This window comes from Lissotriton helveticus, chromosome 1_1, assembly GCF_964261635.1.
Source record: "Lissotriton helveticus chromosome 1_1, aLisHel1.1, whole genome shotgun sequence".
NCBI classification, from domain to species: domain Eukaryota; kingdom Metazoa; phylum Chordata; class Amphibia; order Caudata; family Salamandridae; genus Lissotriton; species Lissotriton helveticus.
The window spans coordinates 1,264,188,259-1,264,201,734 of NC_136057.1; the positions used below are offsets into that span (position 1 = coordinate 1,264,188,259).

The following is a 13,476-nucleotide window of genomic DNA, read 5'->3' on the forward strand; positions in this document are numbered from 1 at the left end:
ATTGTTCGGGCACGCTGTGACATCGATGTGATTGCAACCCTGCGCGGTGCTAACACCATGTTCAGGTGAGCTAACAGGTGTATAATTTTTCGGCCTTTCTGTCATTTGAAATGACCTGATATGCAACACTGTGGCGAAAGGACTATTGGTAAATGGGTGACGTGTATCATTTCGTCACCTACTTGTTCCCAGAAGGCTTCAGCTCACTAACTTAATTTCAATGGATGCACACGGGCAACAATTTTTTAGGTAGTCTCTTACCTCTAATAAGGCCCACTTCCCCCTTCCGTGGTCACCCAGTTACCATCCTTGTCGCTGAGGTTGCCTGTAGTGGTCTTAGCTGTTTGTAACCACAGTCTTTTACCCAACAAGATGCCCACCTTATTCCTCTTTCTTAAAAAGGTTGTTTCTCTGTTAACAAGGTGAGCTTCACCTTCTTTGTGTACAGTAAACTGAGCTTCCCCTTAACATCTGCAAACTTAATTCTTTGAAGCGTTGAATTATCTTTAGCTTCCAAAGCATTCATGTTTTTTTATTTTTTATTTTTTTTTATAAATTGTCATTTCGATTTTCTCAGTGTTTTACCCATTCTAGGGATTGCTTCTCTCCTAATAGCCATATTAATGGCATCCAAATTTGTCATGGGATAGATGTTATTATCTCATTTTATTTCAAAGAACTCCTTAATTGCTTTGGTCATCTCATCTTTGTTAATGAGGTTCCTTGGTAGCACTGCACCCATCCTTCATCCTTACATAGTCAATTCCTCGCCTCCTTTGTTCCATTTTAAAGTCATATGAGCATGGTCAGAGACTGAGATCTCTGCAGTCTCAACAAAGGGATGGGCATGCAATAAAACCGTGTCACAAAAAGATAGTCAATTCGATAATAAACACATGAACCATACTGGGGGTAAAGGGGGTAGATCTAGGGAATAATATATTGCCAGATCTTTGACTTTTTGGGGTAATTAAGCCCATTTACATTAAACAATATGTTTTAAAGTGTTACTTTCTAGGAGGTTCTTTAGAAATGTAACTTTTATGCTAATACTCCCTCTATCTGACCTATACATGCCATATGAAACCCTCTTCAAAAGCCAACCGTATCCAAAATGAACATGATAGGGAAAGGATGTGGCCTAACTGATAGATTGGTTGACCTTGAAGCTGGGGAATCGGCTCCGAGTCTTGGCAGGGATGCTCAACATCCTGTGATTCTGAAAAAATCAGGTAATCTCGCCATGCCTAACACAATAAATGTGTCCGTCTGTAACGCACTCTCATACCTTTGGGTCGAGTTTGCGTTACATAAAACTCCCAAAATAAAAAAATGACACACAGGACCAACAACATAGCAATGTTTCAGTAATTAAGTGTTCAAGTCGCCATCAATTGCCAAATTGGGTGTCCTATTATTCCCGTCCTTTTCCCTTCCTGCCCTCGTGCAATCAAAACTAAATGCTCATGTTACCATGGGCATATTCATTTTCAGTTAAAACACTTTAGAGAGGACAGACATCCTTAAAGGATCACGACTTGACATTTTTTCAGACGTTTAACTAACTTTGGATGCTAATATTCTTATGACACTTCTCTGGTTTCCTCCTTACATACTTATCTGTTTGAGGTGTAGGGCTTTTGCGATTGGGTAGTGTGCACCGGGAGCTACTTTGCGTACTGTTGATGCCCTTGTACAAGCCGCGGCTGCTGGATTTGTCGCTGGGTATCAATCTGCAATCCATCTTTTACATCCCTGATAATCCTTCCCCCTTACGTGCCATTGGAAATGTAGACTAGCTGGGAATGTCCAGCTGGACTTGATTTGTTTTCTCTGTAGTTCCAGAGTTAGGTGTCTGAAGAAACTTCTTCGCTGCTGAGACGTTTTACAAGAAAAAGACCTTGCTTTCTTTGAACATAACATGATTGGATTTCCTGAACCATGTTCTTAATTTCCTTCTTTTGTCTGTAATTCTCGAATTCTGCCTCAGTATCTCACGGTCTGGAGCTAAGTTCTTTAGTCTACCTCACCCCTATGTGAGCTCTTATGATGCCAACTTGAGTTCTCATGTTGCCCCCGTTGGAGCCTCCGCACTAAGATTTCTAATTCTAATAATTTCTCTACAAAAGCTCATCTCTAGGTCCTCAAATTTGACTCAATATTTTCACTTGAGATTCAAGGTTGGAGACAATGGTGTGAATAATTTGTTCCGCATTCTGACTTTGGAGATACTTTGGGTCTCAAGAGTTTCCAGACTTTATTTGTTAGTAGCATGTCACCTTTTTAACTGTGCAATATCACATTTGATTTCAGAATTGATAGTTCCTCTCATAGAGATTTTTCCATACTTTCTCACAGAGTTGTCAAACAGTCTATTCGATCATCCTTGGTAAGCGAGACATCCATTTCTCCTGGCACAACACTTCCTGGTTGAATTTCCTCGAAGGTACCCTTGTTATGTAAACAGTTATCTATAGTGCCTTTCTCTTTATAATTTGGCAGATTTGGCCATTCAAGACTATGTGGGATCACTTCTTCCCTCTCTAAGCTATTGGACAATTGCACCAGCTGGGGCTCATGTGAAATATAATTATTCTTGAATTCGGAATAGCACCACTTAAGGAATAAGTCCAAACAAAAGATATCAAATTTTACAGTCCTTATTGAGACGCTGAGTCTTGATGTGTATTTCAATGCTATTTAATGTTCCTTTTAGACATATAAACCACAGCCAGCCGACGCGTTTCGTTCTGTACAACAGAACTTCTTCAGGGCGATGTTATGTCAGAATCAGTAATTTCAAAAAATCCTATTTTCAAAAGCCAGCAAAATGATGTTCAACTCTTGTAATGCAAACTCATGTCGGTCAAATAAGAATACTCCTAAATGAGGGTTACTAGATATCCAATTATTTCCTTTTTTAATTTTAATCCATTTGAATAGATGTGAACTAGAGTATTGTTATGTCGTTCTCAAGGTATGTTTCCATATATCTCTCCCAGATTTGGAGTATTTCAAGTCCAAAAAAGTCTTACGAAGGCAATCACCTCGTTCGTCGGAAATTCTAACCAATGCAGCAGCGCTCCATTATTTCGGAAAAAAACGCCACCGCCGTAATACTTAGGTGAAATATACTAGAGGCAAACAAAAGCCAAGGTCCCAGTTTTCCAGCTGGCCTTATTCCCTGGTCAACCTGGACAATGCACCTCCTTTCTTATTAGAGTGACTATTGCAGCGGCTCAGGTTTTAATCCATGAAAAGTCACTCTTAATAGTTAGTTTCACTAGTAACATTAAAGAGGTGGGGGCAGCCTCCCCAATGCAGTAGTCAACATGACTTTAGTATTATCACATGCATTTGGCTGCCTCTGGAGGTGACCAGGGGCAATTCACAATAATAGCAAGCCATGTGTATCACTCGCTGAATGTCAACCCCAGAGTGGTGTTCAGAAGGTCTCTCGGCTACCCACAAAGAGCCACCAGCAGAGTCGGTCTGATCCCCAGATGCACCACATGGGTGGCCACTGAATTCAGCAAGTATCCTACCAGCTATCTGCCCCTCTTTGCCTAACTTTCAGCCCTGCCCGCGGCCTCCACCTATTTGCTTCCATTGTGTCTTATGTTGGGCTCCGTAAGGCAGGCCTGACCCTCACGCCCTCCTCTGTACTGGTGTCTGGTTCCCCTCTGCATGCCCACTGCAGGTAAGCCACATGTTTTACTTTGTACTATCAAAGAGGCACTCAGCTAACCAGTGGCCTTGCAAAACAGTCCTGTCTGCCATTTTAAATTGAATGCCGGGCTGCAAGTCCCTTACAATGCTCCCGGGTAAAGACAACTCTACTGTGCTGTATTTTAAAATACCTGGCTGGACAGAGTTCTCCGCTCTCAAAATCTGACATTATAGAGGTGTGTGGATTACTGGATGGTTACCTATTTGGTGTAATCGAGGAGAGGATAGCGTGCTAAAAAATGAATATTAATTAGTCCGGTATTTCTGCTGTCCCTGAAATTACCTAATAATTCAGGGCATATGTAATTTCATGACCTATACATCGGAATAGATCTACTTTTTACCGAACTTTGGCCCCGAACAAAATGACCACTCTTTGATAAGTACAGACTGGGTTAGTGTTTTAAACCTCTTAAAAGTGAATTAAGAATGAGCTAGATGGGTGGATTTTGATGAGGAAGGATATCTAGACACAGACCTCGCTGACATTCTTATAACTACTCCTTGTTCCAATTCAGATTTTCACTGTGGAATCCTTAATGGGTATAGTGACTCTGCCTTGGTTTTGATTATCTACCTGAAGTTAGGATTCTATGTAATCACAATCTCACACAAAAGTGCAACTGGATCAGGGTGTAGTCGCATCACAGTGGTCGTAGGTAGGTGTTATCATGGCAGTGTCATTCTCACTGTTTACTTGTCACACGAGCTGTGGTCCTGTCACTTGACTTTAGAGACTCCTCTTGTTGTCCATGTTAAAACCATTGTGTACCTTCAAAGTAAGCATGTAATAATTCCATCTACGAATTGACATTGCAAGGAAGGTGTTTGAGGGACTGTTATCTCCATTTTCTACAGTAGGCGGCCATATCTTAGCACTTTTGCCATTTCACTAAGGCCCTTTTCTCTGTTTTAAACTTTAAAATCATTGTTGCCTCTCTTCACAAGTGCACAATTTCTTTGCTACTACCTCTTGGCTAAATCTCAATCTGTACGATGCTTGTCTGTGTTATTAACCAAAAGGAGCAGAAATAATTTAACAGTGTGTATTTGATTTATGTCACTGTATGTTTGTATTGAGTTTCTTAAGGTCATCTGAAAGTACTGTCGTCCACAAGGGCAGAAGTTTCATGTGTTAAGCATGACCCTTAATACATGGACCGAACACTTGCAATTTTCTTACATGAGTATTAGCCAGTTTTAGTTGCTAGATTTCGTCACCACTTGTGTAGCCTGACCAAATGTTTTGGTCCGTTATTCTCTCCTTATGCACCATACACGTTTTCTTGGATTCCTGAGAAGTGTCTTCAGACTAGGCAATCAATTTTGTGATTCGATCTTTTGAATCCAGGTAGTAATCTTCCTTCACGCTGCAGTGCCACCTGAGGCATATGGGAGGTTGTCACATACGCTTCTTTGGTGTGAACGATTAAAGTGCAATATGGTATTTTTATATGTTGATTTATTATAGACTTTTGGTGATGATATGACATTCATAGGATTCAGACCACAGCTCAAGGAAGGTGATACTTGTACGATAGGTTTGTTCATGATGAATATGATATGTTGTTGATCCATCTATGGAAACAATCCAGACCTTCAAATGTACGTTCCAAAATTCACAAGACCACTTTTTGATGTTGTGGAAAATGAATTGTTATAGGAAATCCATTTGTGGTCGTGCTCAGTCATAAATACATTTTCCAGTTCTGATGCAAATACTAAGTATTAAGTAAGTAAGTGTGCAGTAAAGCTTGGACGTCCCTAAGGTTCTGTCCTCCACATACCCACGTACTAGAAAAATAGTAAGTCATTCAAGTCTTGAGCCTACATACGCCTCGACTACTGAAATAGATACTGTGGTTGATAGGTTGAATCTCTCTGCCACTGAAGTGGCAATACAAGATGTGTTTATTTTGCATCCACTGCCAACAACTATTTCCTAACTTCGCTGAGCACTCCATTACTCTCCTTGTCTTCCTATCTGTTTGTTGAGGTACTTAAGTAGCTCCCAAACACAATGTCCCCTTCCTGTATTCAGTAATGTTTTTTTTTATCAAGATACTAAGCCACAATGAGATTTGGACTTCTCTATTGTTTTCCCTGATCTCTAAGTCGTATTAAATCATATAAAACTTTGAATCGTACTGTCCTGCATCCTTACATGACAGAGTATCATTTTTTTAGGTTGTTCTGTAAGTCAGCGGAATACATTATAAATACTTCACTGGAGCTATTTTTTATCCTAGAACAAAAAAAAGTCGGGTACCGAAATATAGTACTGTGTATTACAAATGCATGTTACAACTACCAAACAAAACCGTTGCTAGAAATCTAGTGGACCCTGAGACAAGAAGGCATTTGCCAAGGTTAGCTGGATTTATTATATACTGCGCATTTAGGCATAGTTTGAAATAGGGCTTTGCTTTGTGAAAGGACAACAGGAGGTATATCATATGCACCTGCTTGGGTATTGGAGAAGTGTGCTACCAAAAAATGAAGTAATGCAGAGAGGATACTAAACAGAGACGTCATCCTCCAGTATTGGGTGAAATTCATCAAATCATCTGTGTAATGTCTGCTATAATCAAGTCTAAATACAGCATTAAGTTTTCAGTCTAGAGACTAACAGACGGCACTCTGTGCAGCTGACTTGTTTGCATTCCTGTATAACGTCGCTCTTACAGCAAATGTTTTCACTGTATGTTGGTGGTTGATCATTTATCTGCTTTCAAGAATTGTGTTTCTAACAATTAAATATGAGAATCTTTAGAATTTATGTGAGCATATGCTATTTCTGGAAATAGCAATAATTTATCTCTGACTGAATAACTAGGGGCAAGCTGATGCAAGCTTGTTCCTTCCGCCTTTCTTTGGCTAATGACAAACTGTTCTTAACTATATCTATTACCGAGACTAAATGTTAAAACAATTCTGAGGCTGCTGGTATCAAGGAATCAGAGGTACCTATTTCAGGAGTCATTCTAAGATGAAGAACTTGTAGGCAAATGAAAGGTGAAACCACATCTAGAGCTAGATAAACTGGTTTGACTTCATATAAAAAGGAAGTAGCCAGAGAGGTTATGCATTCTGAAGCCACCAAACTTTGTGGTTGAACTTCCAAATGGGAAGAATCCCATCGGGACAAACGATGCGTGAGAATGTATTAGACCCCTGTGACCAATCTGGCCGCAGCTTTCCGTGATGCCCTTAGTGAAGCCAGAGTGTATTTGGGAAGGCCACAGAGCGTAGCGCTGCTGTAGTCTATTGTTATTATGATTTTTTAGAGGGGCAAGAACGTTAATACTAGAGTTGATCAATCAGTGGTAGGCTTTTGTTTCACCGTCTAAGTCAGTTTTTTCAACAAAAAACGTTGTTGTATTTTCTTTTACAGACATATGCCACAATCTGACAGGCAAAGGTAGAGGGTATAAGTCGAGCAGCAAAATGAAATTCAAGTACAAACAATTAACTCCTACTCTCCCTGGCCCCAAACCTGTCACTGTCTTCTTTGCAAATGTGTAGCCACACCGTGCTACTGTGTGAATGTCTATATGCTAACTGGAACAGTGAAGCCTAGGAATCCATCTGGAATTGGCTGTTGTATAAGAGAGTATCATATGTCATCAGCCCTTCCGCTTTGTGTCATCACAGATCATAAGTGGGTAAAATAGTTGTAGTACTGTTCAGGAAAAGGTTGTGGTGTTATGCCTTTGACTGTAGTACAGAGGAAAGATTTGTGTAGTCTGTCCCTGTCCAGACGAATCATCAAGTGTTTCCTGTGCTCTGAAGGCTTCAAGTAGCGTTTCCCATTCCACAGAGATGGGTTGCTTTTGTAACCCTATGTATTCTTTCCTGCACAAAGTGCCACTTCCAGCCATGGTCCATCACGTGCCATTGGGATACAAGGGGTGTCGCCGATTACTTTCAGCAACTCATAAGGAGGCACTTTGCTAGTAAAAATACTTAGTCTATGAAGCGGCCCAAAAGATATGGAACTCTCTTCCACCAGAAGTAGGCAGAATCTCCTTAACAACTGATTTCAAACTGGAAACCAAGAGATTCCTAATGGACACATTCCTACCTTAAGCTGGGCTAGGTCCATTGGCTGGAAATCATTGATCCTACAACCACTGTTCCATCATGTGATGCTGCTCCTCCTTACCGCATTGTGTGCCCCCCTCGTAGCCCGCTATATACCTGTTTTTTGTGCAACTCTCCTTTGAGTCATTTGTCTGTGAATCATGCACTTATTCTTGTTGTGTATTCTTACTTGATGTAGATATTGGGTTGTTGACCTTCCTTCCACCCTTTTGTAAAGCGCTCTGATAACATTCGGGTTCTTGTTCGCGCTATATAAAACTTTATAAATAAATAAAGTAAAAACATTGCTACTAAAACAGCTAAGAACTTTCTCAATCTGTTGAGGCTACCCTGATTTTGATCTAGATAGATGAAATTAGATTCTAAAGGGTTTTAAGCCTCGAAAACTGATTATTTGCTCAGTGTTTCTGCCATTTGATCTGTTTACTGTAAAGGAATGTGCCCAATAGTGCTGCTTAATACCAACTTTCATTAAAATGTGCACAGAGGAAGTAACAAATACGCTGCAGAAAATAGATGGCTCAATCAATCAATCTGGGATTTATAAAGCTCAGCAAGTCACTTATGGGGGTAGCTTCCTGCTTCGTGGTAATTTGTTCAATTGAACAGCCACGTCTTAAGTCCTTTCTTGAATTCCTGGAGCAATGGGGCAGTTCAGAGGTGCAGGGGTAGGTTGTTCCAAGCCCTGGCCGCCATATGTGAGAAGGAGCGTCTGAAGCAACAACTGCTGTTGCTTAGGCGGATGCGGGGGTCTTCGCGAGGAAGAGGAAGGTGGATAGGTATCTATTCAGTTGGTGGAAAACCATGCATTTATTGATGTGTGCTGGTCCTTCGCTGTGCAGGGCTTTGTATGCGTGAGTCAACAGCTTAACCTGAATTCTCTTCTGGATCAGGACACAGTGTAGCTACTTGAGGTGTAGTGTGATGTGGGTCCTTTGGGGAGGTTGAAAATAGGTTTTTCCGCTGAGGTTTGTATTTTCTGTAGTCTCTTCTGAAGGTGTGCGGAGATTCCTACGTAGAGTGTGTACTCATAGTCCAGTCTGCTGGTGACAAGGGTTTGTGTGACGGTCCCTCCGGTGTTGATTGAGAATCACCGGAATATCTTTCGGAGTATGCGTAGGGTGTGGAATCAGGCAGATGATCAGGCATGTACCCTACGTTTTAGCAGAGAAAACCTCTTTGGTGAAGTAGGATTAGTTATGAGTAGCAAATAGCCTGTCAAATTTACATCAATCGATTATGGACTACTTCTGCCTCCTTTTCTCTCGTTATTGCTCTGTAAGTTTAATGACATTTCTTAAATTGAGGAAAAACATGGTTTCCATTGTATGCTTTTTATCCCTGCTTATTGCATGTTTTATCTTCTCTATAAGTATGTATTGTCAAACATTCTGTTCGTGATCTTGCAGTTAAACACCGTTTTTGTTCTTTATCCTAGGATCCGAGCAAAGATTGTGGATCCATACAACAAAATAGTGTCTCGCACAGCGCAACTAGCAAGGCTGCAGGTACGCAATTCACATTTCATATATTTGTAATTCTTTAATCAATATTTTATTTGTATGTTTTTGTTAAAATGTTTCTAGTACCAGTACTTGTCAATATTCAGATAAGTTGGCTCCATTATTAGCTAACTCATTAAAGGAATCCATACATGCAACTACCATTAATGGAATCATTCTCAGGCCCATATATATTACAATAAGTCCTTAATATATTTGGAACAAAATCGTTCTTTTTCTTCTTAATTACAGAATATGATACTTAGAGCTTTTCAGGGAGAAGGTTTTATTTTTCTACTAGCAGATCTGCTTGGATCGCAACACTAGCTTCTGCAAAGGATATGCTCTGAAGTATAAAAATGTTGTGTTGGAACTGATTGATGGGACATTGAAGGGTTGCCTCATAAGAAATAAATGAACCCATCAGCGGCATCAATTAGCAGTATACACAGCAGATTACCCATTCCCAGGAGTCACACTACAACCGCATGTCAGTGTTGCCTCGCCTTCCTTCAATGCCTACTGTTTAGAGCGGATGTGCCACCCCAAATGCTGGACTTAGGTTCATTTTAAAAGAAAGCAGAGCTATTAACCAATAGAGCTATAATCAAACCAGGGTAGGTGAGGGATTGGCTGGTGAATGTACATGGATTGTGACAAAGGATCAGAGGAGAAGTGGAGGCAGTATAGCTGTAAAATGTGATAGTGAAGGCATACCCAAAACTTTGAATTTTCTGTTATTTTAGGTTTTATGTTATAGTGACTGTTAACATATCAGTCAAACTTAAATCACCTTAAACCTTAAGTTTAAAGTGGTCTGGTGGGTGTGTGGGGGTTTCTGATGGTGGGTTTGTGAACATTGGATCGTGTTTATATGACTCTGTGTTAGTGGCTTGTGGTTCTCTGATGTGTGCGTGCTTCTAATTTTATATTGGATTTTCTTGTTGATTGTTTCTTGGCATGTGATGTTCTGTTTTGCTTTTGATGGAGATTGCAAAAGTGTATTATACAATTTTAGTGTATCTTCCACCTTGCCCAAGCACAGTGTTAGAATTTCCTTCTTTTTCCCAACACATTGCCTTTCCCAAAGCTTGGGGATGAATTCTGCCCTTGCCTTACCCAGAGGTTATAGTTTTGTTTCCAGGCCTCAATGATCTGCCCTGCTCTTCCTGCCTATCCGGCAACAGTTTGTGGGACACAAAGATGCAGAGAAACTCAACTCAGCTGTGCCCTGCAGCATTCAGAAAGAAGTGTAGGAGCGAGGCAGCTTCTCCGCCCTCTGTTTCTTTTTTCTAACACCTCTCTTCTTTGGGTCAGGCAGGGGATGTGGGAGTGATAATGATTACCCTGCTCTTCACAATGCAGGGAGGATGGTAGCTTCATTCAGTCGACAATGTGGTGCAGGTCGGAGATCAGGTCTTGTGCATTTATGGTCTTTTTTTTAGGTTTTGTGCTGCAGCCATTTTTGTCACCTTCTCATGCCACCCTTAACTGTTGTTCAACTTTAATTATTTTTAGGGAAATTATATTAGTGTCGGTGATGCGCCTTGACGCCCACTGGGCATAGCTGCGCGTAGATAAATCACATTTCATTCATGCACTTACCATCAAAGTGACACTTTTCAGTTTGATAATACGTTTGATAATAACTTTGGCACCATTTGATGAATCATCAAAACATTCTGCCACTCACTTGGCTGATCACAACAAGTATCCTTCAGATCTGTCTGGGGTGAAAGGATGTTGAGGGTGTAGTTGTCAAAAAAGATGGATTATTTATTCAGGCTTGCACAGACAATGTTGCTCTATACAATAGCAAAAAAATATATAGAATTACATCAAACTTGCCATGAAGTGTGGCTCAATGGTTAGAGGAGAAGTGTGGCTCAATGGTTAGAGCGGCAGACCCTGATGCATAGGTCTAGCCCGGGACCAAGGTTCAATTCCCCGCCTCGGCGGGTCTTGGGCTCAAAATTCCACGGACCTGATAATTCTCGCCTCGGTGCCTATTCCAATCATGGAGTCCCACTCTGCAACTCTGGGCAATAGCTTGCTTAATCTCCACAACGGCCCCCACAACGCTAAGGATGCCTGGCCTCCACCTTGGGGGTGCCCAGGAGTGGACACCTCACAGGGAAAGCCAGGTTGGGTTCCACATCGGTATTAGTACAAGAGCCTTGAGACCCTTGCGGGTGAGTAGTGCGCTATACAAGTATCAATTTACATTTACATGAAAGTAGAACTTCAGTCAGAAAGCCTGCTTTTTGTGGGGTCCTGAACAGTTTTCCTGAAACAGAAAAGTGCTTCTGCAGTGCAGTGAGCATGCCAAATAGCCAAGTCAAAATAACTGCTCAGTGGACAAGCGGTCCAACATGGCGGATGCACATTAGCCTGGCTCCTGTAGCCCTGCTTTTTCTTACATCATCCTGCCGATAAGCAACACCACCTTGCCCAGGTGATCAATACCTGGGTTGCCTGGAACCCTGGGCGCTTCATTGGTGATATTTGTGAGTCTGGGGTGGTGAAGTCCGTTGCTCAGTGATTCAGAGCGGAGAGAGCCTGGGTCATACGGCCAGTCCGCAGCGTCAGGGAACTCGGTCTGCACTCGGTCTGCAGCACATCTGGTTATGGTGGTACCCTGTTGGAGCCGCAGTGATCAAGCCTCGGTGACCAAACCGGGATCCGTTGCCTACGGTTCCAGATTCATCGAGAGGACTCCGTCTGCACCGACTCCGCGCTCAGAGTCGTGGATGGTCTGGGGCACCCAATTGAGGGCCCGTGGGAGGGGGCGCTCGGGCCTGCACACCTTCAAATGCCCGGCGCCAATGGGGGGGGAGGACTCGACCTGCTGATTCCCCCCGGATGTTGCCTGCACGTAACATCGGTCGGAGTGGGAATACACACTGGCCATAAGGACACAAGGTGGGGAGGGGCGCTCACTTACACTGACTCTGACCTCGGGTGCCTCTTTGACGGGCCCTGGGGCCGGTTGAGGCCTCAGAGCCCACTGCTTGTTGTTGGCTCGGAGACTGTTGCCTGCGTTGGCCCTGGGATTGGACCGAGGAGGGCCTGGGACACCTGGCCGAGATCCAGGATGGGCGTACTCGGAGCCGTGGCCTAATTTACCTCTGGATATTGCCTGCATTTAACAGCGGCCGGAGTGAGGATACAGACTGGCCATAAGGACACAAGGAGAGGAGGGGCACTCACATACACCAACTCCGACCTCAGATACATCACTGACGTGCCCTGGGTTGGCTGAGGTCCCGGTGCCCGCTGCTTGTTGACGGCCCAGAGTCTGTCGCCCGCGCTGTCCCTGGGATTGGAGCAAGGAGGGCCTGGGACATCTGGCCGTGATTTGGGACAGGTGTGCTCCGAGCTGTGGCCTGATTTTCATCTAAGTTCCCTGCAACGAGGAACTGAACAACACAACATGCGGATCTCTCCAGGTATGGCCTAGGGTTCATTGGGGCAGTGGCGGGATACCCGGTGAACAATAAGAATCTGGCGAGGTGTGGGACGCTTCCACATTCTGCCACTTACCCTGAATGCACCATCGACAGCGCAGTATATACTTGGCCCCCCAGGAGATTATAAGATCTGGGTGGCCCTAGGTGACAATACGGAATAGGTTGCCGCCTTACTCAATCCGGCATGCACGAGGTACAGGACTGTGGCCCTTGACCGCGGAGGTACGGTGTCTCGCAGATAACTGGCTGCCAAAGTGTCAACACGTCGCTGATTTATCCTACAGTATACACCTGCTTGCCCTCCAGCGCGACTCAGCCATCCGAGGAGGACGAGGGTTGTGCCCTTTAGCAGTTGGGGGATCGCCACATCAGCAGAGGCGGCCAGGCTAGGTCCTGTGTGGCTTGTTGATGTGGAGGATCCTCTGTTGCGCAGAACCCCCAAGTGCCGATGTCTAGATACTTACCCGCCTCAGGGGGCATAGACTCCCTGTTCTTCTTCCCGGACCAGAGTACCCAATTACCTCCTGGGACCTTCAAATTACAGCTCTATCATCATCACCATGTCCAAGGACCACTCAAACGTAACTTCAAGGAAACAACCACTATGGACAAATTCATGTGCAGTGGCACCGGCTCTACCACCCCCGACGACGCTCCAGTGGCTGCGACGG

General features: G+C 43.2%; 1 protein-coding gene across 1 annotated transcript in view; it reads left to right on the forward strand.

Moving 5' to 3' along the window:
* The window catches only part of COG5 (component of oligomeric golgi complex 5), a 1,467,851-nt gene that overhangs the window by 221,395 nt on the left and 1,232,980 nt on the right, over positions 1 to 13,476 (forward strand). The window contains exon 5 of the mRNA XM_078680311.1: positions 9,272 to 9,341. Coding sequence (XP_078536437.1) covers positions 9,272 to 9,341 — 70 coding nt within the window. The remainder of the gene's footprint in view (positions 1 to 9,271; positions 9,342 to 13,476) is intronic.